Source organism: Heteronotia binoei, chromosome 5 (genome assembly GCF_032191835.1).
Source record: "Heteronotia binoei isolate CCM8104 ecotype False Entrance Well chromosome 5, APGP_CSIRO_Hbin_v1, whole genome shotgun sequence".
NCBI lineage: Eukaryota > Metazoa > Chordata > Lepidosauria > Squamata > Gekkonidae > Heteronotia > Heteronotia binoei.
The window spans coordinates 43134182-43156288 of record NC_083227.1 but is presented as its reverse complement, the minus strand read 5'-3'; the positions used below and the strand labels follow the sequence as shown (position 1 = coordinate 43156288).

The window sequence follows — 22107 nt, the reverse complement described above, 5'->3', positions numbered from 1 at the left end:
GTTTGTAGAAAAATCCCATGGTTCTATTTATGCACTAGTATGGAGGGCCTTGGAAGGATTTGGGACAAAAAAAAAAAACTTTCCCACTCTCTTCCTTCCCCCTTTCTTTGCTTCACATTATAATCCCCAAAAAAGATGGTAGCAGGAGGGTTTAGGAGCAGCCTTCTAGAAAGGGGAAATCCTAAACTTTCTGACAGATTTTGCTTATTACAACATTAGTTGTGGGGGGGAGTCAGAATGGGTAGGATTGGAGGGCATCTTATTGTCAAACATTCCCGAATACCCTTGTAAACTGAAAATGTGCCTTGATGGAAATGTTCAGCCACAATATATTGTGTTCCGTGGAAGCAAAATTACAATATTACAGGGTATGTTGAATATTTAAGCCTGGAGTACCAGCTTATTTTGACCCCAGGACTTTTAATTAGAAAACAAAAAACTCTGCTTGTTTTTACCCACTGCCCCAGTTCTGAGTAACCACGTATGTCAGGAAAGTCTTGCTCAAGATTGGCTCAGGTAAGCATCCCTGATGTCTACATGATGTCTCCAATTGGGCCAGTCTGAGCTTCAGAAAGAATGGAGAGGCAGGGAGGGAGAAACTGCAGTTAGTGCAGACAGCCTTGATTTTTGACTCTTGCCACCAAACATAATTAAGGTTGAGATCACGCATGTATATACTGGGATGTTTTATCATGTACTTGTAGGCTTAGATCTCTGCATTATCCAGAGTAATGCAACTGAATCCCACAATTAGAATATATTTGCCTAGTGCCCAGCTTACATAGATACCCGTTTGTCCTTGAAAACGTTCTGAAAAGCTTGAAGCTACAGTTTGTAGGGGGATTATTGTTTCACGGAAAGACAGAACAGCCTTATAGATGTAAGTGGGTACCACCAGTTCAAAAAAAAAAAATGGTCCAGAGCAGCCTTTTCCAAAAGCAGGGTCGTGACCTGGCACTGGACCGCCGAGCCCTCAATGCTGGGCCTCCAGTCCCCTGGCCGCCCCTCCCCCCGCCTTGCGCCTCCCTCCCCCGGGTCGTGCACCTCTGCACCTCCTTCTCCCTCCCTTCCCCACCTCAGGCAGGTCAATTTCATGCTGCACAAAGCCGTTCCCCTCCCCACCCACCCCCATCACCCAATCGCTCGGAAATCGGCACGGAGCTTATTCTACACCGGCCAAGCCGGCAGCAGCTCAAACAGACCGCGGCTGAAAAGGGTGCATGGCTCCTCTCTCCTCCCTCCCTGGCACTTCCTTCCCATCCAGGAAGTGCCGGGGAGGGAGGAGCCTCGCACCCTTTTGGGCTGCGGTCTGTTTGAGCTGCCGCTGGCTTGGCCCAGTGTGGAATGAGCTCCATGCCGATTTCCGAGCGATCAGGCCATTGAGCGAGGGGAGGAAGGACTTTGTGCAGCATGAAACTGAGCTGCCTGAGGTGGGGAAGGGAGGGAGAAGGAGGCGGGGAGGGGCACAATGCGGGGGAAGGTGGATGAGCAGCCAGAGGACTGGAGGCCCTGCGGACCGGCGTTGAGGGCTCTGTGGCCAGATTTCCCAGCGAGAGTCCTTTCACTCTTTCCCTCCCTTCTTATTTCCTTTCTCTTTTTTCTATATTTGTTTCCAGCTCTCCCTCCCTTCTTTCCTTCAGTCTTTTCCTGTCTTTCTTCCTTCCTCTCTCTCTCTGTCAGTCAGTCTTTTCCGTCTTCCTTCCTTGCCTTTGCTAATCTGAGTAGCCTGGGGGTGGGAGGGTGGGAAGCTTTAAACGCCCTGCCATTTCATGTTTTCCCAGGCTGAGAGCATTTTATATTTTTAGTTTTCTGCTGTGTGGTCCTTGTGCTTTTTCTTAATGTTTTATTTTACAATTGCATTGCAAAATCGCACTATTCTCCTACCATTCCTAAACAAAATACTGCAAAAATTTTAGGCTTGTACATCATTTCCTGTCTCCCTGCTCCACCCCCAAAGTCTCCTGGCTCCACCCCCTAATTTTAGTGGGCCATGAAGGAGAAGTGTAAAAATAACTGGGCCACAGTGGGGGAAAGTTTGGGAAACCCTGGTCTAGAGCTGTGCCATAGAAACCTCATATATGTAATACAAACATCTATTATTTTTAAAAAGCTATATTGTTTCTTGATGTTCTGTTTGCAACATGGCTAAGTCTTGACTTTTCACCATGAAGTACAAAAACTGACCTTTTAGCATTAAAGATACCAGTTTGGAGGAAACTATCACAATCATCCTATTAAACAGAATTCTGTGAAGTTTAATCAGCCACAAAACTTTGTTTATTCTCCTAAAGAAGAACAACCAGGATTCACAGACTACTCAAGTGATAGTGCTGCTTCTTGTTAGGATATACATATAAAACCACCAAGAAAGACTATAAAAAATCACTGAACGTGTAACTGGGTACATCCGTTGGTCTGCGAGATTATCTTCAGGGGTAGGGAATCGTAGAACTGTAGAAGAGGTGGGTCATAATGTTCTTCTTTAATCATTTGGTTGGGGGGGGGGAGGGCAGCATTGCCTCAACTTCTTCTTACTGTCTCTTGTGCCTTTAATAATAGCCTGATGCACATGAATTTCTAGCAGAGGAAGCTTTGCCCACCTTTCCTCACTCTGCCATAAAAAAAGCTTCACTTCCTCAGTTTGCGTGTCCTGCTGTCATTCAAGGCACAGAAGCAGGACTAGAAAGACACAGTGGCAATACTAAATACAACAAAGGTGAAATATACTATGAACTATGACAAAATGCCTCTAAAAGCTACAACGTACAAAATAATTACACATTTTTTTTAAAAAAAATCATTCCTCCCTGAAGGGGCCTAGATTCAGATGGACCTTTCATGCATGGAGACGCCCATCCAGAACTTTCTCTCTCCGTGCACAGAAAGCTCTAGAAAGGGGCTTTTCTGAGCAGACTGTAGAAACCACAGTGGGGCTCAGAGGAACGCTGTGGTTTTAGAGCTTTATGCAGATTACCCAGAAACTGCAGTTTGAGCCAGGAAGGGAGGAAGCCAGTCTACATCCTGGAGCCTGGATGTGATCACTTCTAGGGTTGAAACCATGGGAAGCAACTATCTGTGACATGGGAAGAAGTTACAACAGCATTTCCTTTTGCAACATAATAGGGATAGTTGTGCAACACATGAGTCATCTCACCTATGCCTTCTGCAGAGGTAAGCATCTGGGTATATTTTTCCCACGGTGTTTTGATGATAATCTTGGATTTATATCCCACCCTCCACTCCAAATCTCATAGTGGCTCACCATCTCCTTTATCTTCCTCCCTCACAACAGACACCCTGTGAGGTGGGTGGCTGAGAGGACTCTCACAGCAGCTGCCCTTTCAAGGACAACTCCTGTGATAGCTATGGCTGACCCAAGGCCATTTCAGCAGGTTCAAGTGGAGGAGTGGGGAATCAAACCCGGTTCTCCCAGATAAGAGTCCGCGCACTTAACCACTACACCAAACTGGCTTTTGCAATTTTTTTTAAAGGCATGATCTGATCACAAGACACCTCCTGCCTTGTCACTCCTATCTATCTCTAGGTCACTTTGCAGCAGCTCTGTCCTGCTCTGACATTGAAATGGAATCCAGGGGCCGGGTTTTGCACTTACAGGCTCTCTTGATGGTGGAATAGCACCTCTTATGTTCTATGTGACAAAGGAAGTGAGTTGCACAGTAGGACACAAGTTGCTTCCATGCAGAAGCTTTCTTCTCCCCCTCTGTAGTTCTTTTAGGGTTTCTGCACAATGCCTGGTTGTCCTTCTAGATTTTTTCCTATCTTGACTGTAGGCTTCCTCATACCTGCTTTGGAAGTGCCTTCTGGAAAGCATGAATTAAAAGGCGTCTATTTACACAGTCTCCCCACTTGCAGCCAGTTATTATTAGATCTAACACTACAGCATATTAACACTACAATGAATTTTCTACTATGGATTTTTTTTTTTAAAAAAGGTCACCGGATGTGTAAGAGGGAGAAATAGCAAGCAAACAAGGAAAGCACAGGGAACACACACACACACCCTTTAGAAGTTCTGCGGCTGCTGTATGTGCTTTTCCTTTCACAGTGACAATAAGAACAAAACAGGGATCTTTTCCTGTGTGGAAGCAGCTGCAGTTAAGAGTGGGCAAAACCAGACTCAGATCAGCAGCAAAGAGCAGGTTCAGCCTGCCCAGTACTATCCATTCTCCCTGTCATCACCTTTGGCAACCTAGACGCCAATCTGATCACAGCAGGGAAACCAAACTCTGAGCTCTACCTGTCTGGTACTGTTTTGAAGGCTCTTTTAGCCTGGTGGTGGAATAGAAATGGCGTTGTGTTGGCAGCAGGGCAAGGAGGTGCAGCAAGGCAGGAGTAAAGGTGACCGGAAGAAAACCAACATTCTAGACTGAAATTCCACCAGCAGCATAGGGTCAGTTGGTGTGCATGTGCCCTGATGCTCTGGCCCCCCCAACCATGGTGGCAGAAGTAATGCATCAGATGTTGTTGCCTCTTTTTTAGCCCACACATCATTATTTCTGGTGCTGGTGAGTCTCTCTGGCCTCCCTGAAAATTAGTTCAGTGTTCTCTTCCTAGAATATGACGTATTTCACAGTGAGAGAAATGTTTAATTCCAGAACAGTTCTGCCTCGTTTTACCACTTTGTCATATTCAAGCATATACAAGATAATGCATGGGATGGAGAAAGTAGAGAAAGAAGTACTTTTCTCCCTTTCTCACAATACAAGAACTCGTGGGCATTCGATGAAATTCCTGAGCAGACAGGTTAGAACGGATAAAAGGAAGTACTTCTTCACCCAAAGGGTGATTAACATGTGGAATTCACTGCCACAGGAGGTGGTGGCGGCCACAAGTATAGCCACCTTCAAGAAGGGTTTAGATAAAAATATGGAGCACAGGTCCATCAGTGGCTATTAGCCACAGTGTATCTGTGTATATAAAATTTTTTGCCACTGTGTAACACAGAGTGTTGGACTTGATGGGCCGTTGGCCTGATCCAACATGGCTTCTCTTATGTTCTTAAGCATGACCCAGAAATATAACCTGGGGCAGCTGACTCCCCAGGATGTGCTAAAGACTCACCATCAAAGAGACAGTAAGAGTTGATGTACCATCGCTTTACCTGCATCCTAAAACCAACTCCTTGGTTGAGAGGGGGAAATATCAAAACAGCCCCTCCCAAAGTCACTTTCTATGCCCACTTCTTTGTAACCAGTGTTACAGGCTTTGAGGTGAGAAGATACTGAGAATGTCCTCTAACTCCTTTGTAGAGAAGCTACCTTGAACATAGTAATCTCCTAGAAGAACCAAAAGATAAAAGGCACCTAGCCTGCTTTGAAATCATCCCTCCTTAGCAGCAGTTCTCTGTACCAGCTCAAAAAGGAGGCAGAGATTCAGGGTGTTGGGGTGGGATTTTTTTAAAAAGACCTAAACAATCTGCCCTGATTGTGAAATTCTATTATTGATGCCAAAGCTTGGTTTGCCTCTTTTGTGTTGTCTGCCTGACACTCCCCCCCAGACACAAACCCCACCCCCAACTGATGATTTCCTTGAGTTTAAAAATGGTATCTTTTCAAAACTGGTCACTGTTGAGGGTGACTGTTAGACAGATGCTAAAGTCACACAGGATACCCATCCCTGGGCAATCAGCAGCAGACTGGCCCATTGACTTGACTGGGAGACATCCTGGTAGGTCACTGCCCTGAGTGTGAGAGGACCATGGGAACAAAAACACCTGGATTTGTCTTGTGGTAGACCCAGCTGTGGCTAGCGAATGGCACAGTGCTGACCTACTCCTCACCATTACCCCAAACAGGTCAGAAGAAGAAGAAGAAGATATTGGATTTATATCCCGCCCTCCACTCCGAAGAGTCTCAGAGCGGCTCACAATCTCCTTTACCTTCCTCCCCCACAACAAACACCCTGTGAGGTGGGTGGGGCTGGAGAGGGCTCTCACAGCAGCTGCCCTTTCAAGGACAACCTCTGCCAGGGCTATGGCTGACCCAAGGCCATGCTAGCAGGTGCAAGTGGAGGAGTGGGGAATCAAACCCGGTTCTCCCAGATAAGAGTCCGCACACTTAACCACTGCACCAAACTGGCTCTCCGGCACAGTGGTGCCTCTCTCCTGACATACTTTGGCTGCTGAGGAAAAGCATGATAGTGCCTGCTTTACCTTCAGCCAACCCTTTGGCCCTGCTGCAGGGCCATTCTGGCTTCCCAGTCTGCCCATGTTGACAATCCCCTGAGCCAAACATGCCACAAGTGTAATTTTTTTCCCATATAAGGCCTACAGGATCTGGTCCTCTAGACTACCAGTTCCTCCATGAGTTAAACAAGCGCCAAAATAGGATGATCCTTGCTTATTTTTCTGTTTTTGTTTTTCTTAACCTAATCATTTCTAAGGACATTCCCATTTAGGTTCAAAAAAATCAAGGTTTTCACTATAAAAATGGAAGAGATATGCAGCCACAGTCAACACGCTTGTGAATGCCAGATTCTCCATTTCAGAGAAACTGACAGGCCTGCTAACTACGTGTCTACCTTATGTATGAGATTACAATTCATGTTTAACACCCTGGGCAGCAACCAGCTTCATTGGAGGGTGATTTTGAAATGGTGTTAGAAGGCAGAAAACCAAGGCCTGTTCCCACTCTCCCAAATACTGTCAACAAGACGCAGCGCATACAGCCACAACCATCTACACATACACCCTTGCCTGAGAGTTAACAACTGAAAGGGGGTCAAATTAGGCCCTCAAATCAGTTGCTGGTTCCAAGTTTAAAGAAGAGCAAGGGCAGAGGAACAGAAACATGGCTCACAGTTTACCATGTGAGGTGGTGCAAAATGAAAGCCAGTTTTATCTCCAGGAAAGTGTTTTTCCTCTTCCTTTGCACAGACAGATATTGCTTGATTCCAGTGGGTGAAGTGCTGCTGCCTTCTTCTACTCTGGCTAGTCCCAGCTTTCTTACTCTGGTCAGCCCTTCAGGCTTTGAGTCTCTCACTGTGTTGAGTGTCTCCAAAGTGCTCCCTTCCTCAGGCCAGGGGACAAAGACTTTGGGGAAGTCATCTGGGCACATGAAGGAAAGGGATAAACCCAGAGGCACCACAGAAGCCCCTCACTGATGGCTGTCCTAGGGAAGATGAAGACGTTCCAATCATCCTTGTACACCGCATGATCCACTAGAGGTCTTCTTGGCATTCGCAAAACTCTATGCATTTTTCTAAATGCAACACCCCTCCTAAATGGTTAGTGAATTGAAGTTACAGGGGCAGCTGCCTCTGGAAGAATTTAATGCACTGGAAATCTGCTGTGTGGTTTCATGATCTTGGTTTTGCAGGGACTCTCCAAAGGCTGGTGCCAGAGGCAGGAAGACAGCAGCTGTTAACTTAGGAAGACTCACTGGCGACTGTGCTGGGAAGCTCATCTGAATGGTGACATCACTGCCATGAAGTTCTAGCAGGAGTTCTCTTTGGATTTCCCCTCTTGTGTGAAGGGCTCGTCAAGCAAGGCTTCTCAGGGCAGGAGTGGGGGGAAGAGGAATGTCCCTTGAGGACTCACAGACTCACTGTACGCCTTGCAAGAGCTGACCCCCATATGGAAGCAGAGTTTGGGATGCACAGCCTCAGCTCTGGAACATCTACACATCACTTGTGCTCTGGACAAAGCCTTTCCATCTTTGCAGAAGAGGCAGGGGAGCCTGCAGGGTGGAGCACGGCCTGGGGAAGAACCAATAATAAAGTGTGTGGGCTTCATGGGATGGACCCAGCAAAAGCTGTCAATATCAAAAATGATACAAGCAGCCAAGCTGCTTAGACAATGTGCAGGAAGCAAGAATAAATGCATGGCAGTCTCCATGATGACATAAAAGCCCCAAATCTACTCATGTTTGCAACACCAAGGGAAGCATGAAGCCTAGAGGCGGCTAGCCCTATTCCAAGCTCACTTGACTGTCAACCCACAGCTACTGGGAGACGACAAAGCTAAGTCTGTAGCGACAACAGTCCGCACAGGGATGGGAAGGAAAGGGGAATTAACATACCATGCACACCACTTGAAGAGACCTGTCACATACGACTGTAGCCCCATGGACTGAAAGACACACTTCTCAAGCCACAAGGTTGACAGCGAGGAAAAAAAGTGACAAACGAGCCAAGTTAAAACCTCATAATAGGAAGCTGCAACGAAGAACAGTCACCCTTATTGCAGCTTTGCATCCAAAAGTCTTATTCCAAGAGCAGAAGGCAAATTTGCTCATAAATGGTCCCTGATTTCTTAGGCTCAAAGCAGTTCCGGGGGGGGTGTCACCTGACCCTTCAGAGTAGCTTTTTGGGGAGGTGCAGTGGAATGGGGTGGGAAGGCCCTGTTGTGCAAATAAGGTTGCCATCCTCCAGGTGAGAATGGAAGAAAAAAGCCCAACCGGTTCCGTGTATGTTCGGCTCACAACCACTGAAATATTCTTCAATAAAATCAATTTCACCACTCTTATGTTGCACTTCTCGTTTATTATATAGGCACAAAACAATAAGCCATGAAAAAAGTGTGGAATACTTCAAGTTTCTACATATTTCACACCCAATATATTCTCTTTCTCAGGCTGCTTACAAAAGATGCTTCTGCAGTCGCTTAAAGCTGTAGTGCAGCGCGACAGGTTCCATCAATATTATTTTCCGTTTCGCTTTTTAGCATAAGCTTATTCAATTATCACAAAATGTTTCTCACCAATGGTGATTTGAAAAGAATGAGGGTAGAGCATTGGATATAAGAGAAACACTTTGTGATCAGCATGTTGCACTGTGATGGGGGAGATTCACATTTGAATCCCACTGGGTGACCTTGGGCCAGTCACACATTCGCAGACTCACATATCTCATAGTGCTGTTGTGATAAAAACAGGAGGTGGGAAGAACAATGTTATCAGCTGCTTTACGTCCCCCCAGAGGGAAAGTATAAATCAGGGGTGGCCAAACTTTCTTAAGAGCCACATCGAATAAATGTCAGCTGCTTGAGAGCTGCAAGACATGCATGTCAGATGCTTGAGAGCCACAAGACAAGAGAGGAAGGAAGGAAAGTTGATGGGGGAGGGGGCAGAGATTGAAAGAAAGCAACTTTGACTTCAAATGCATTCTCTAAGCTTCTGGCTGGCTTGGAGAAGTGATTTAAAGAGACAAATGCCTTCTCCAAGCTAGCCAACGAGGCTCTGGGGGCTTCAAGAGCCACACAATATTTGTGAAAGAGCCAGATGTGGCTCCCAAGCCATGGTTTGGCTACCCCTGGTATAAATAGAAAAGAGAGTTCCCTTGTGTTGCTTTGGATAAAACTCATCATGAAACAGTGAAATGAAACAATGTTTTGTAAAGACCTGTGAATCTTTAGGGGGGGGGGGTATTCTTGAACACACATGAAGGTGCCTTATACTGAATCAGACCGTCAAAGTCAGAACTGCCTACTCAGACTGGCAGTGACTCTCCAGCTAGAGGTCTTTCACATCACCGACTGGTAGATCCTTACTGGTGATGCCAGGGATTGAACCTGGGACCTTCCCTTCTGCATGCCAAGCAGATAATCTACCACTGAGCCACGGCCCTTTAGGTGAAAATAAAAGTGAAGAGGATTTCAAGAATGTTCTGCTGGATTTTACACGCTGAGGGAGTCCTCTGCAGCTCTTACATCAAAAGTGTGTGAAAATTCTGCATGTTAGAAGCTGCTAAAGGAAAAGGAGTATTCCGTCTTATGCAGACTGAGTGATGGGAGAAAGCTTCACCTGTTGGATTTCTATCACACAACTGTTTAAAGGCAGTGGAGTTTCTTAAAAGTGGCAACGTTGCCCTGACCTGGATAGCCCAGCAAGCCTGATCTCATCAGATCTCGGAAGCTAAGCAAGATCGACTGTGTACTTGGATGGGAGACTGTCCTTGAAATACCAAGTTGAGAGGTGGAGGTTGGCTCTATTCAGCCACCTCTCTGAATATCCTCCAGGCCCCCAGTAGGGGTTAGTCACTAAAAGTCAACATGATTTCCAGGTGCAGACACAAGCACACACAAACAAAATACAAAGAATACCGCCCACTCCCCCCAAAAGTGGCAATGTTGTATAGAGGTTGTAGTGTAAAATCATGACCTGGGAGATACCCAGGTTTGAATCTCTACTCAGCCACTGGTTCACTGGTTAACCGTGAGCCAGACATGTTTTCTAAGCTGAACTCTACCTCAAAGGGTTGTTGTGACAGTAAAATAGAGAAGTGCTGTATGCTCTAACGTGGTTCTTCCCACCTTCGTAGAAGAAAGTGGTGATAAAAGTATATTTTTAAAAATGTATTTGTAAAAATCTGGAAGAATGAAAATCCATTAGGCAATGAGCAACTTTGTTTAAGTGATAAAGGGCAATTTTTTAAAAAACATTTGTATCAAGCCATATGAATTCTGTGTAACATATCCCCAACCATGGATGACATCTAGAATGACATCCTCACAGACACCCCACCCCCCTATCTTGCACTCACATGTAGTCCCCCCAAGACTGCTCTTTCATACATTTACATTTCAGTCCTTGATGAAATGTTCAGTAAGTAACCAGCGTAGTGGATGAAGTGTCAGATTAAGATCTGGGAGCGCCAGTTTCAGATCCCCACTCTGTCATGGAAGCTAGCTGGATGACCTTGACCCACTCACTTTCTCTCCAACTCATCTGTCTTCAGGAAAGACATTCCCAGGCAAACAAAGATTGATGAACATTTTGGCCCTGCAGCAGAAATGTAGAGCATTCTTTCCTCTCCCAAGAAGTCTCACAGCCCTGTCTCCTCTCCCTCTCCTCTAGTTCATAAGCCCTCACAGCTCTACTCCAGCAGACGGGATTGGATAAACATACGGAGCAGAGGTCCGTCAGTGGCTATTAGCCACTGGGGGATTCCAGTGCTCCTGGGGAGGGGAAGGTATGACGGTGGGAATAGACAGAAGTGTAATGGAAGGAGGCAGAGACAAAACAGTGCTTGGTCCCCTTCCAGTCTACTTCCCATCCCAACGGTGACAGGTAGTGGGGCCAAGAGGAAGTGCCCGTCTCTGTCATTGGTGTTATGCAATGCCAGGTCCGTGAATAATAAGACCTCAACCCTTAGGGCAGGGGTCCTCAAACTACGGCCCGCTGGCCAGATGCGGCCCACTGAGGATGTTTATGTGGCCCGCCGGGTTATGGCAAAATCAGACCGGAAGTGACGTTCGACCTAAACTCGCGTTAGCAACGCACACCTCCGGCACTGGGCTGAGGCGGCGGAGACAGAGTGTGAGGTGATACCGAGGTGAGGTGAGTTCCCAGGCCGGGGTGTGTGGTGTGGGGAAGGGAGAGAGATGCAGAAGACGGAGAACTGACGGCCCGCAGCCTTGTACAGTAACGGCAGTCCGGCCCGCCAACAGTCTGAGGGACAGTGAACTGGCCCCCTATTTAAAAAGTTTGAGGACCCCTGCCTTAGGGAGTTCCTGCTTCGGCAGGACGTGGACCTGGCTTGCGTGACCGAGACCTGGGTGCGAGATGGGGAGACGGTGGCTCTCTCCCAGATGACCCCCCCGGGCTACTCGATCTTTCATCAATCGCGGACTAGCGGGCGGGGGGGAGGGGTGGCATTATTCATACGGGAGGGTTGCTCCTTCCGGGCTCTCCTGGCCCCAATGATCGAGGGTATTGAATGTGCTGGTCTAGCGTGGGATGTCGGAGAGGGGTTGGCGATCTGGCTGGTGTACCGTCCGCCTAACACACCAGCCAGCGCCTTACCATCCCTGATGGAGGAGGTGGCGGGCTGAGTGTTGGAGTACCCAGGGCTTATGGTCCTGGGTGATTTCAACGTCCATGCTGATGACATGGCCTCCAATCAGGCCATGAGTCTGGTGTCGTCCATGGCGACTCTAGGACTCTCTCAATTTGTTACGACACCCACGCATTAGGCTGGACACACATTAGACCTGATCTTTGTGTCTGGGATTTTGGTGAACGATATCGCGGTAGAAGCGGTACCATGGTCGGATCACCTAGCCCTCAAGGCCCACATGGAGACACCGCCTCAACCCTGTATGGGTGGAGAGCCTATTTTGGCTTGCCCGCGGAGCCTAATGGACCCGGAACGGTTCCAAATGGCCCAGCGGGATCCCTGGCCCCCTGGCGATTCCCTTGATGACCTGGTAGAGGCCTGGCAAAACTGGCTATCCAGGGCAATCAATGAGATCGCACCTCGTCGTCCTCTGCGCCCCCGTGTGAGGCTGGCTCCATGGTACACCTTGGAGTTACACCAGCTGAAACAAGGGCTCAGTGGCAGCATACTCATGACAAAGCGGTGAGAACATCCTACAGAACGTTTATGAGGTCTTATGAGATGACAGTCAAGGCCACGAAGAAAGCTTACTTTGCGGCCAGGATTGTGTCTGCAAATTCGCGCCCAGCACAATTGTTTAGAATAATTGGAAATCTTACTGCACTGCCTCAAGGCAGACCAAATGTGAGAGAATTAGAGATAGGCTATGAGGCTTTTGCGAAATACTTTGCAGATAAAATCATGTTGCTCCGCCAGGACCTGCCTATCACATTGGATACAGTACAGGAACTTGAGGCTCCGTGCTTGTTTTCTGATTTCGTTCTGGATCGCTTCGACCCACTCAGCCTGGAGGAAGTTGACGGAATTCTCTCTTCCGCACGCCCAACAACTTGTGATTTGGACCCTTGCCCCTCTTGGCTGATTAAACCTTGCCAAAGGGAGCTTAGATGTCCTTTACGGGACATCATAAATAGATCCCTCTCTAAGGGGCGCTTTCCAACACCCTTGAAAGAGGCTATGGTCCGCCCCCTCGTGAAAAAAAGTACAGCAAACCCGGCCGAATTGGCAAATTACCGACCGGTCTCCAATTTACCATTTCTTGGTAAAATTACTGAGAGGGCAGTGGTGTTGCAGTTGCAGGGTTTTCTGGATGACGCTTCCATCCTAGACCCTTGCCAGTCCGGCTTTCGCACAGGTCATGGGACGGAGACAGTGCTGGTCGCTTTGGTAGATGACCTCCAGCAGCATCTGGATCGAGGCGGCGTGGTGGTGCTGATGCTATTAGATCTGTCGGCTGCATTCAATTCGGTCGACCATCAGCTACTGACCCACCGCCTCGCTGACATAGGGGTTAGGGGGCTGGCCCTACAATGGCTTTCCTTCTTCCTCAAGGGACAGGGACAAAGGGTGGCAATCGGGGGTGAGCTGTCCCAGAGGCACACACCAGATTGTGGGGTGCCGCAGGGAGCAGTTCTCGCCCCAATGCTATTTAACATCTATATGCGCCCCCTTGCCCAGATTGCCCGGAGGTCTGGGCTTGGGTGTCATCAATATGCAGATGACACCCAGCTCTATCTGCTAATGGACGGCCGGCCTGACTGCGTTCCAGGGAACCTGGACCTGGCATTGCAGGCCGTGGCAACCTGGCTTAGGCTGAGTGGGCTGAAGCTGAACCCGACAAAGACAGAGGTCCTTTGCGTGGGCCGCGGCACCCTAGGAAGAGAAATACCTCTCCTGGTTTTTGACGTTGTGCTGCTGAAAGTGGCGCACCGGGTCCAGAGCTTGGGAGTTCTACTGCAGCCTTCATTATCAATGGAGGCCCAGATAGCAGCCACTGCCAAGCCGGCGTTTTTTCATCTGAAGCGGGCAAGGCAGTTGGCTCCCTTCCTGGAGCGCCGGGACCTAGCAACAGTGATCCATGCAACGGTCACATCAAGATTGGATTACTGTAATGCCCTTGTGACAGTAATGAATGGGTTAACAAGAAAACTAAGGACGCAGAGAGCCTGCGTCAGATGATCTGAGGGTGGGGGCGAGAGTGCTCGGAACTCTCAGAGGTGATTGACAGCTAACGGCTGAGGGCAGTTAGTGACAGACAGAGTCTGAGGGAGACTGCTGAAGAGAGCAGTCGGTCTGAGAAGGAGCTGAGACAGGAGCTGAGGAGAGTCTTCGAGAGAAGCAAAGCTCACTGTTCACTCTATAAAGACAGCCAAGGGGCTGCGTGTGACGAGAGAAGAGTCACAGTAAAAGATCTGAGAGGTCACACACACACTTCTCTTAAGAGCTAAAGAGGTGGTTGAGGGAAAGATGTGGGTCTAGAAGTCTGAAGGGCTGGGAGAAGAGATACCAGTCGACTTAAGGGACTTGGCACATTACACCCGAGAGGCCAACCTAGAATAGTGTTGGAGAGTGAAATCTATATGATCTGTGAAACCTGAAAGACCTAAGTGCAATTGATATTATAAAGCCTGAACTACGAAGAAACTCTTAACTGCTTGAGATACAATATAGCCCATGTATATATTTCCCATTCCCCAGTTGAAGACGGTGTGGGTATGTTAATAAAATTTCTGTGGTTTACTTTAAAGTTCTCTGGTGCCAGTATATTGGGAAAGCTATCAAAGCTGCTGTGGTCCCCTACCTATAAACTGATTTTATATCCATCTGAAAGCAAAACAAAACCCCCGAAGAGACTAGTATTGAGAAATCCATATTACACCCACCCCTCGAGTTCCATAGCTGTGAGGTAAAATTCAAAAGGAAGAACTGAGGCTGAAGAGGGGCTGGGGTAGCCATAAGCCGCATATAGAAGCGATCCAATGAGACCGCGAGGTGCACTGTTATAGCTCTCTACATGGGGCTGCCTCTGTGCCAAACCCGGGGGTTGCAGCTGGTGCAGAACGCGGTGGCTAGGCTGTTATTGGGGCTCCCGAAGTGGGAGCACATACACTCGGGGCTACACGGACTGCACTGGTTGCCGGTTACTTACCGGGTTCGTTACAAAGTGCTGGTTATTACCTTTAAAGCCCTATATGGCCGAGGACCTGCCTACCTGAGGGACCGTCTTTTCCCATTCGAACCCCAGAGAGCACTGAGGTCAGCAGGGAAGAACTAGCTGGCTATCCCCGGACCAAAGGAGGCAAAACTACAAAATACTCGCACACGGGCCTTCTCTATCGCAGCGCCACACCTATGGAACCAGCTCCCGGAAGAAGTGCGAGCCCTGCGGAGCCTTGACCAGTTCCGCAGGGCCTGCAAGACCACTCTTTTCAGGATGGCCTTTGCCGGCTGAGCAACTGATGCTAGGTGACTTCTACCACCATTATTTTTATGAACAGAATTAGCACCTGAAATGTTTTTGTTTTAAATTGGAATGTTTTAAGATTAATGTGATTTTAAACCCTTGTATAATTATATGGACATGTTGTTAGCCGCCCTGAGCCTGTTTCGGTGGGGAGGGCGGGATATAAATAAAATTTATTATTATTATTATTGTTGGAACTCTGTCTGGGCCAGTGATACTCTGTATTCTTGCTGCTTGGGGTGGGAGGGCTTCTAGTGTCCTGACCCCACTGATGGACCTCCTGAAGGCACCTGGTTTTTTGGACCACCGTGTGACACAGAGTGTTGGACTGGATGGGCCATCGGCCTGATCCACCATGGCTTCTCTTATGATGTTCTTTCACAGCTTCAATTAGTTTTTGCCATACAGTGATGGGAAAGCTGTGCTGGGATTGCAAATTCACAGTCATGCAAATGAAGGCTTTCATCCTAGGTACACAGTTGGTATCCTGAAAATCTTAGCTTTTTTGTTTCTAGACCTTGAGGCTGCAAAGAAGATGAAAAAATCTATGAGCCACAACACCTGGTGTCATCTCAGAAGCTGACAAAGAAGGGCAGGGGGCATGAAATGGGGCTTATGCTCTCCAAGATTCTTTCCCTTCCCCCCTGAAGGGAAGCAGAAAAAGCAAAGGGAAAACAAGCAAACTTATGCAAATCTAGCTCTTCCTAGGGCCATCGTTTGGGCTACCTTGGTGCAGAACTGCAATGTGTGTGTGTTTTACACACACATGTACAAACCACACAAGGGCCTGGAAACTGTTCAAGCCTGATCTGGGCCATGCCTGTGATGAAGCATTCAAGACAGCAGAGTAACTAAAAAGGTAGGATGCTGAGGCAGGGATGATGGACCACCAGGCAATGACAAGGAAGGAAGGTGTATAGTGTTGTATACAGTTTGGCTGAGCTCTAGTTAACAGCAGAGGCCAGGGGTGGCAAACGGTAGTTCTCCAGATGTTTTTTGCCTACAACTCCCATCAGCCCCAGCCGTTGGCCATGCTGGCTAGGGCTGATGGGAGCTGTAGGCAAAAAACATCTGGAGCGCTACCGCTGGCCACCCCTGGCATAGGCCATATAGAAAGGGGTCTTAAATGGCTGAGCATAAGGTCTCAGTGCTTTTTTGCCACACAGAAATAAGAAAGGTGCCTAAGAACGGTCCATCTGGTCCCATGGTGGCCAACCAGATGCCCCTGGAAGGCCTGCAAGCATGCCACACAAGCCAAAAGCCTTCTCTTGCTGCTACTATCCCTCCAGCAACCGGCATTCATAGGGTACACTGCCTCTCAATCTGGTCATCCCATCCAGCCACTGATGGACCATGAAGTTGTCTAAAATGTGCCCACAGCCACATTTCATGGCAGCAAATTCCGCTCTGAGAACATGATAGCATGATGCATTTTCAGCCTGCCACTAAATAAGCAAGGAGTACAAGCCCCCAAGACCAACACACAGTGGATCGGCATGGCGGCACCATGGCACTTAGTCCTCCCCATGGCACAAAAGCCCTTCTCTGGCTGTTAGCTGTTGCAGGAGAGAAGCCTTCACACTTTTTCAGATATAGGTCCCACCATTAAGTCCAATCTGCAATAGGGGCCCTCCTACTTTTAAATTTTTATTTATTTCATTTTTGCCTCGTGTCTCTCTTTCTCCTTTTCTATTGCTTAGCCTCATTATCTTTCACACAGAGAAACACTCTCAGCTCTCAATTCCTTAAACAAAAAAACTTTTAAAAATAAGTAAATGCTGGTGGTGCCATGGGAATGACCCATCATACTTTGGGGGAGTGACAGACAAGAGTCACAAGGCCACAGGCTGAAGGGCAGTGTTCTGACTGACCAGCAATGGGAGACCAATACATTAAACTTCTTCCTGCCTGCAATAAAATCTACCATTGCTTACTTCAAACTTATGCCCTGAGAGAATTCCCTGTAAGACAGCCCAGAATTCCCTGTAAGACAGCCCAGGTCCAACCAAGCTTTGGTTACAGAGGCTGTTCTGTGCCTCACTGTCCTATTTGTTCCCCTGAATAAAGCCAGAGCCCTTTCCATGGCAACCTTTTCTAGGTTCCTGTGGTCAAAACTCCTGTCTTCATTCTATTTTTTTTTCTGCACATCTTCACCACTATTGGTTCTCATCACTCCGCATGCCCTCTGAGTTCTTCCCACCATGCTTATGTCAGAAACAGAGCCATCCTACCCCTGGCTCATCCTCCTTGCTCACTCTCCCATCATAGACTCTGGCCGGCTTTCCTTCAAAGTTCTTTATTGGGATGGAGATCCCAGCACCTAGCAACATGATTTTTTCCCCAGACAAAGACTATATAGCATGATTCTTGGCCCCAAACAGCAGCAGCCCCAAGAGCCGCATCACTTCTGGGTCATCAGGAGGCCCCATCTCAACTCGTCCGCCGCCTTCTGATCATGCTTGCTCTAATGGCATTGAGTGGAGCAGCTGAAGAGAGATCTATGTCCAGAAGGGACGCAGGAGATGGGGGCAAGGGAACATTGTGCATGGGGGACCGCGTAAGGCTCCGCAAGCGATCTCGCATCTTGGGCCTCAAGCAATACGAGGAGGAGAAGAAAGGGGGCACGAGTTCAGTGGGGAAAACGATGGCGTGCAAGTTGTAGACATGCAGCTTCGCACACAAATTCCTACCTGGCATTCGGACTGCCTTGCCGGACACTTGCAAAACCATACCAGCAATCCTGGCAGGACGGTTAGTGGACTCCTGCAGGCTACTGGACAGCTTCTGAGAGCTAGATTTGGCACAGAGCTGCACTGGGCGCAGCATCATGTCCCCTGGGATAGCAACGGTGGTGGCCACGCTGTGTGCCATCAGTACCCTCCTGTTATTGTTACGCGGCTCTGGTTTCAGTTTGCTGGGTAGCTTGAACGTAGCAGAAGTCGAAGAGGCCACCTGGCCAGCCAGAGAGGTCTCCTTGGCTTTGTTCTCTTTCCCAGGGCTTGCCAGCACCAATGCCTTGCCGTTTACTGCTGCCCAGCATGGGGTAGGCCCCCGGGGGCTCCCATGGCTTCCACGCTGGTAATGAAACTTAGGGGTCTTGGACTTGGCATTCCTTGTGTCATCAGACGTGGGAGTTCTTTGGAACGCAGTATGAGGCTTCTTTACGGTGGATCCTTCAACCAAAAGGCTGATGCCAACGTACTGGGGAACCTCCACAGCTGCCTGAGTCAGGGAAGGGAAAAGAGAAACAGAATAAGGCAGCTGAGTGCAACAGGGTAAGCAGGGATTCCTATGACTTGGATAGGAGCTTACTGGCTCTGTCCAGGGCTCTGCGATGGGGTTTTCAGCAGGGCTTTTTATGTAGCAGGAACTCATTTGCATAATAGGCTACTCCCCCCTGATGTAGCCAACTCTCCAAGAGTTTATAGGGCTCTTCTTACAGGGCCTACTGTAAGCTCTTGGAGGATTGGCTACATCAGGGAGGAGTAGTCTAATATGCAAAGGAGTTCCTACTACCCCAAAAGCCCTGGTTTTAGGGTACCATTCTTGGAAGCACCAAGGGAAGAATGACCTCTGAGATGCACCTGCATCTGATAGAGTCCGCAACCCTTTGGGCAAGCTCTCAGCTCCTGTTAGAATATTCTGTTCTGCTGATTAGTCCAGGATTTTCAGCCAGCGTTACTTGCTGGGGGTAGAGTGACACTGTTATTTGACCAATCAGCAACTCTTAACGTTTTAATTCCAGTTTTATTGTATATTTATGTTATGTTGGTATTGTTCCTTATACCCAGAATTAAACTTGGTTTGTCTTAACAGTGCCACTGGACTCAAAATTTGTTCTGTTGCTTCAGACTAACACAGTTACCCACCTGAGACTAGGCACATAGTTAGCTTAGTGCCAGGGCCAGCATATCTTGAGGTGGGGCAGCTGCCAAGGCTTCTGGAGAGGCCCAGTGATACCACACACCCATGCCCCAGACACTTGCCTCCCCTGTAGCCCATCTCCTGGTTGTGCTTCCTCCCCACACTCCAAGCTGCACACACTCCCCTGCAGTCAGGGAAGGGTGTCTGAGCAAAGGGAAGACTGGAAAATGAGCAAGTGAGGTGTGGGTGGGGGAAGAGAACACAGGCTAGTGAGCAGGGAGGTGTGAGAGGGAAGGGGGGAACAGAGGCAAGCAAAGGAAGGAAGGGGGCACTCTCTGCCTAGGGCTCACCACCACTTGGAACCAGCCCTGCTTAGAGCCCTGATTCAAAAACTGATAGTTCCATATGGGCAGCCATGTTAGTTTGTTGCAGCAAGATTAAACAGCGGTGCAGTGGCATCTTAAAGATTAACCAGAATTCATTCCAGCAGGAAAAGTTTGACTCACAAAAAGATTATGCTGGAATAAAATCTGTGCCTCTTTTAAGATGCTACAGGTCTCTTATTTAATATTTTCCCTCAGAGGTGAGCCACGACACACCACATTACTTCAGAGACTTGAGGTTGCATCCACATGAAGGTTTCCTCCTGCAAAGGTTGCAGCATGCCCCTGTATTTTGGGGGAGCTCTCACATGATTGTGCTCCATCCAAGCATCATTCATGGTGGTCTGGGGGCTTTCACCTTTGATCTGGAGGAAGGGACAAGGCCCTTCCTGATGTTGCCTCCCAGCACTCGTATTGTGGTTGATTGCCTCTGCAAGAGGTTCCCTCTGGTCACCTCAGGAAGTAGCCACTGATGGAGCTATCCTCCTTGAATCTGTCTAATTTGCATAAGTCAACCATGCTCCTGGCCATCGCTACATCCACTGGTAGTGATTTCTACAACTGAATCACTCATTGTGTAAAGAAGCATTGCCTTTTGTTAATCCTGAATCTACTACCTATCAACTTCGTTGGATGCCCCCAGTGAAGGGGCTGAAAAAGTTCTCTCTGCCCACTCTATCCCATGCTTAATTTTATAGACCTCTATCATGTCCCATCAAGAGTCCCGTGGCACAGAGTGGTAAAGCTGCAGTACTGCAGTCAGAGCCCTCTGCTCACGACCTGAGTTCGATCCCAGCGGAAGCTGGTTCAGGTAGCCGGCTTCAGGTTGACTCAGCCTTCCATCCTCCCGAGGTCAGTAAAATGAGTACCCAGCTTGCTGGGGGGAAAGTGTAGATGACTGGGGAAGGCAATGGAAAACCACCCCATAAAAAGTCTGCCATGAAAACGTTGTGAAAGCAATATCACCCCAGAGTCATGGTGGTCTGGGGGCTTTTACCTTCGATCTGGAGGAAGCCAGCTTCAGGTTGACTCAGCCTTCCATCACAGTGTAAGTTAATGTAATCGATATGATGAGGAATCTACCTTTACGTTTATCATGTCCCATCCCCATCTTAGCCATCTCTTTTCTAAACTCTACATCCCTTCCTCATAGGAAAGTTGCTCCAGTCCTTAATCATGGGGGGGGCAGATTTTGTGTGTGTGTGTGTGCCTGGAAGTCATCGCTTACTGCTGTTGACTCCTATTGGGGCTTGGATGTTTCAGAGAGGTGGCTCTTTTGCCTGCTTCTGCATTTCAATCCTGGTATTCCTTGGAGATCTCCCATTCAAGTACTTGCCAGGGTTGGCCCTGCTGAGCATCCGAGGTATGCTAGCCTGGGCTATCCAGGTCAAAGCCCAACCCTTAATCTTCTTGGTTGCCTTCTTCTGTTGTTTGGGAGAGCAGACAACTCTTGGTACTTACGAACAGCCAAGTGATACATGATGCTATGATGCTCCTAAGCATTTCCTTTCTTTAAAAAGGCAGGTGTGTGGAGCCCCAAATCAAATCAGGACTAAGCCTTTCTGCCCCACTCCATGCGGGTCTCTTAAGCTGAAATGGCCCGGAGTAGCTGCTACTCGCCCTGTTGTCCATCTTTCTCCAATTTAAGTCCGATATAAATTTGTAAGCTCCTTGGGAAGGGGATCTGTCTCCTTAAACCCTGTAGACCGCCTGCACCTGCTCCTTAAGAGACATCAGTGGAAACATCAGATATTTAACCTGGGATGTTTTGTGTTCAGAGCTTGTGCTCTACCTCTGAACCACGGCCTCACCACAATTGAAGGAGGCACCTTCACTTAAAGCTACCTGAGAGCTGTGCTGGGAGAACACAGGGAAAGAGAAGCAAAGCCAGTAGAGGGCAAATAAAAGCAGTCTGGGAGGATGCACCCCCAAAGGCAGCACCCCAAAGGGCAACTAATCCTGGTCTATAAAGCTTGACAGTCCAGGCATCTAACCTGTTTGTAGATGAGCTCAAAGGCTCCTGTGCTGCAGGCACGGTCGTACTTGCGGTCGATGACCACCCGTAGAGTGTCCTCCTGCACACTGGCACACAGCCGGGTAGTGACAGCAGTTGAGGCGGCCATGGTTGGGCTGGCGTTGATCTCAATCAGCCATGGCTGGTAATTTTCTCCAAAAAGGAAGTCTGCTCCATAGAGCTCAAAGCTGTTTTTGCGGAACTCGACCAGGTCTTGTGAAGTTTGCATGGCATGAATGATGGCGGCCTTCATGCCAGGCACAATCACATTCGACCAGGCATCTGGTGCTCCCGCCTGCCGCAAGTGGATTTGGAACTGCTCTGATGACCACATGTTGTCGGGGGGCAGCTCAGCGTGACGGTTCTGTGAGTTCTCATAGTGCTTCTGGATGGAGTTATTGCAGAGGTGGATGGAGCTAGGTGGGGAAAGGAAGATGGGATCAGAACCAAGAGGTGGCTAATCAGGTGCAGTGGTTAACCAGCCTGGATTTGAGCAGGGGAGTTGTAAATTCAATCCTAGCTCAGCTATGATGCTCTCCATCTCTGGTACACAGGAGTCTTTTATCTCTGCATGAGTTCTTGAAGTTCTTTTGCCTGACTCATTTCTCAGAGATCTCATGCCACTGTTCTCATCAGCATCTTCACTGTCATTTTAACAAATCCTGACTCCCTTTTCTGAATCTTGCTGCAATGACTAAGATAGTTAGCATATTTCTTTACCTTTCCTAAAAGGTTGTTTTCAAACA

At 48.3% G+C, this 22107-nt stretch overlaps 2 protein-coding genes across 2 annotated transcripts in view; both read right to left on the bottom strand.

The window, feature by feature from the left end:
* OGG1 (8-oxoguanine DNA glycosylase) overlaps positions 1–22107 on the bottom strand; it is a 235649-nt gene that overhangs the window by 77604 nt on the left and 135938 nt on the right. The gene's annotated exons all lie outside the window — the stretch shown is intronic.
* Positions 7479–22107, bottom strand: part of LOC132571998 (tubulin tyrosine ligase 3-like) — a 62844-nt gene continuing 48215 nt past the window's right edge. Inside the window, exons 20-22 of the mRNA XM_060238791.1 lie at positions 21342–21777; positions 17791–18322; positions 7479–7716 (exon numbers count right to left, since the gene is read on the bottom strand). Coding sequence (XP_060094774.1) covers positions 7514–7716; positions 17791–18322; positions 21342–21777 — 1171 coding nt within the window. The 3' untranslated portion in view covers positions 7479–7513. The remainder of the gene's footprint in view (positions 7717–17790; positions 18323–21341; positions 21778–22107) is intronic.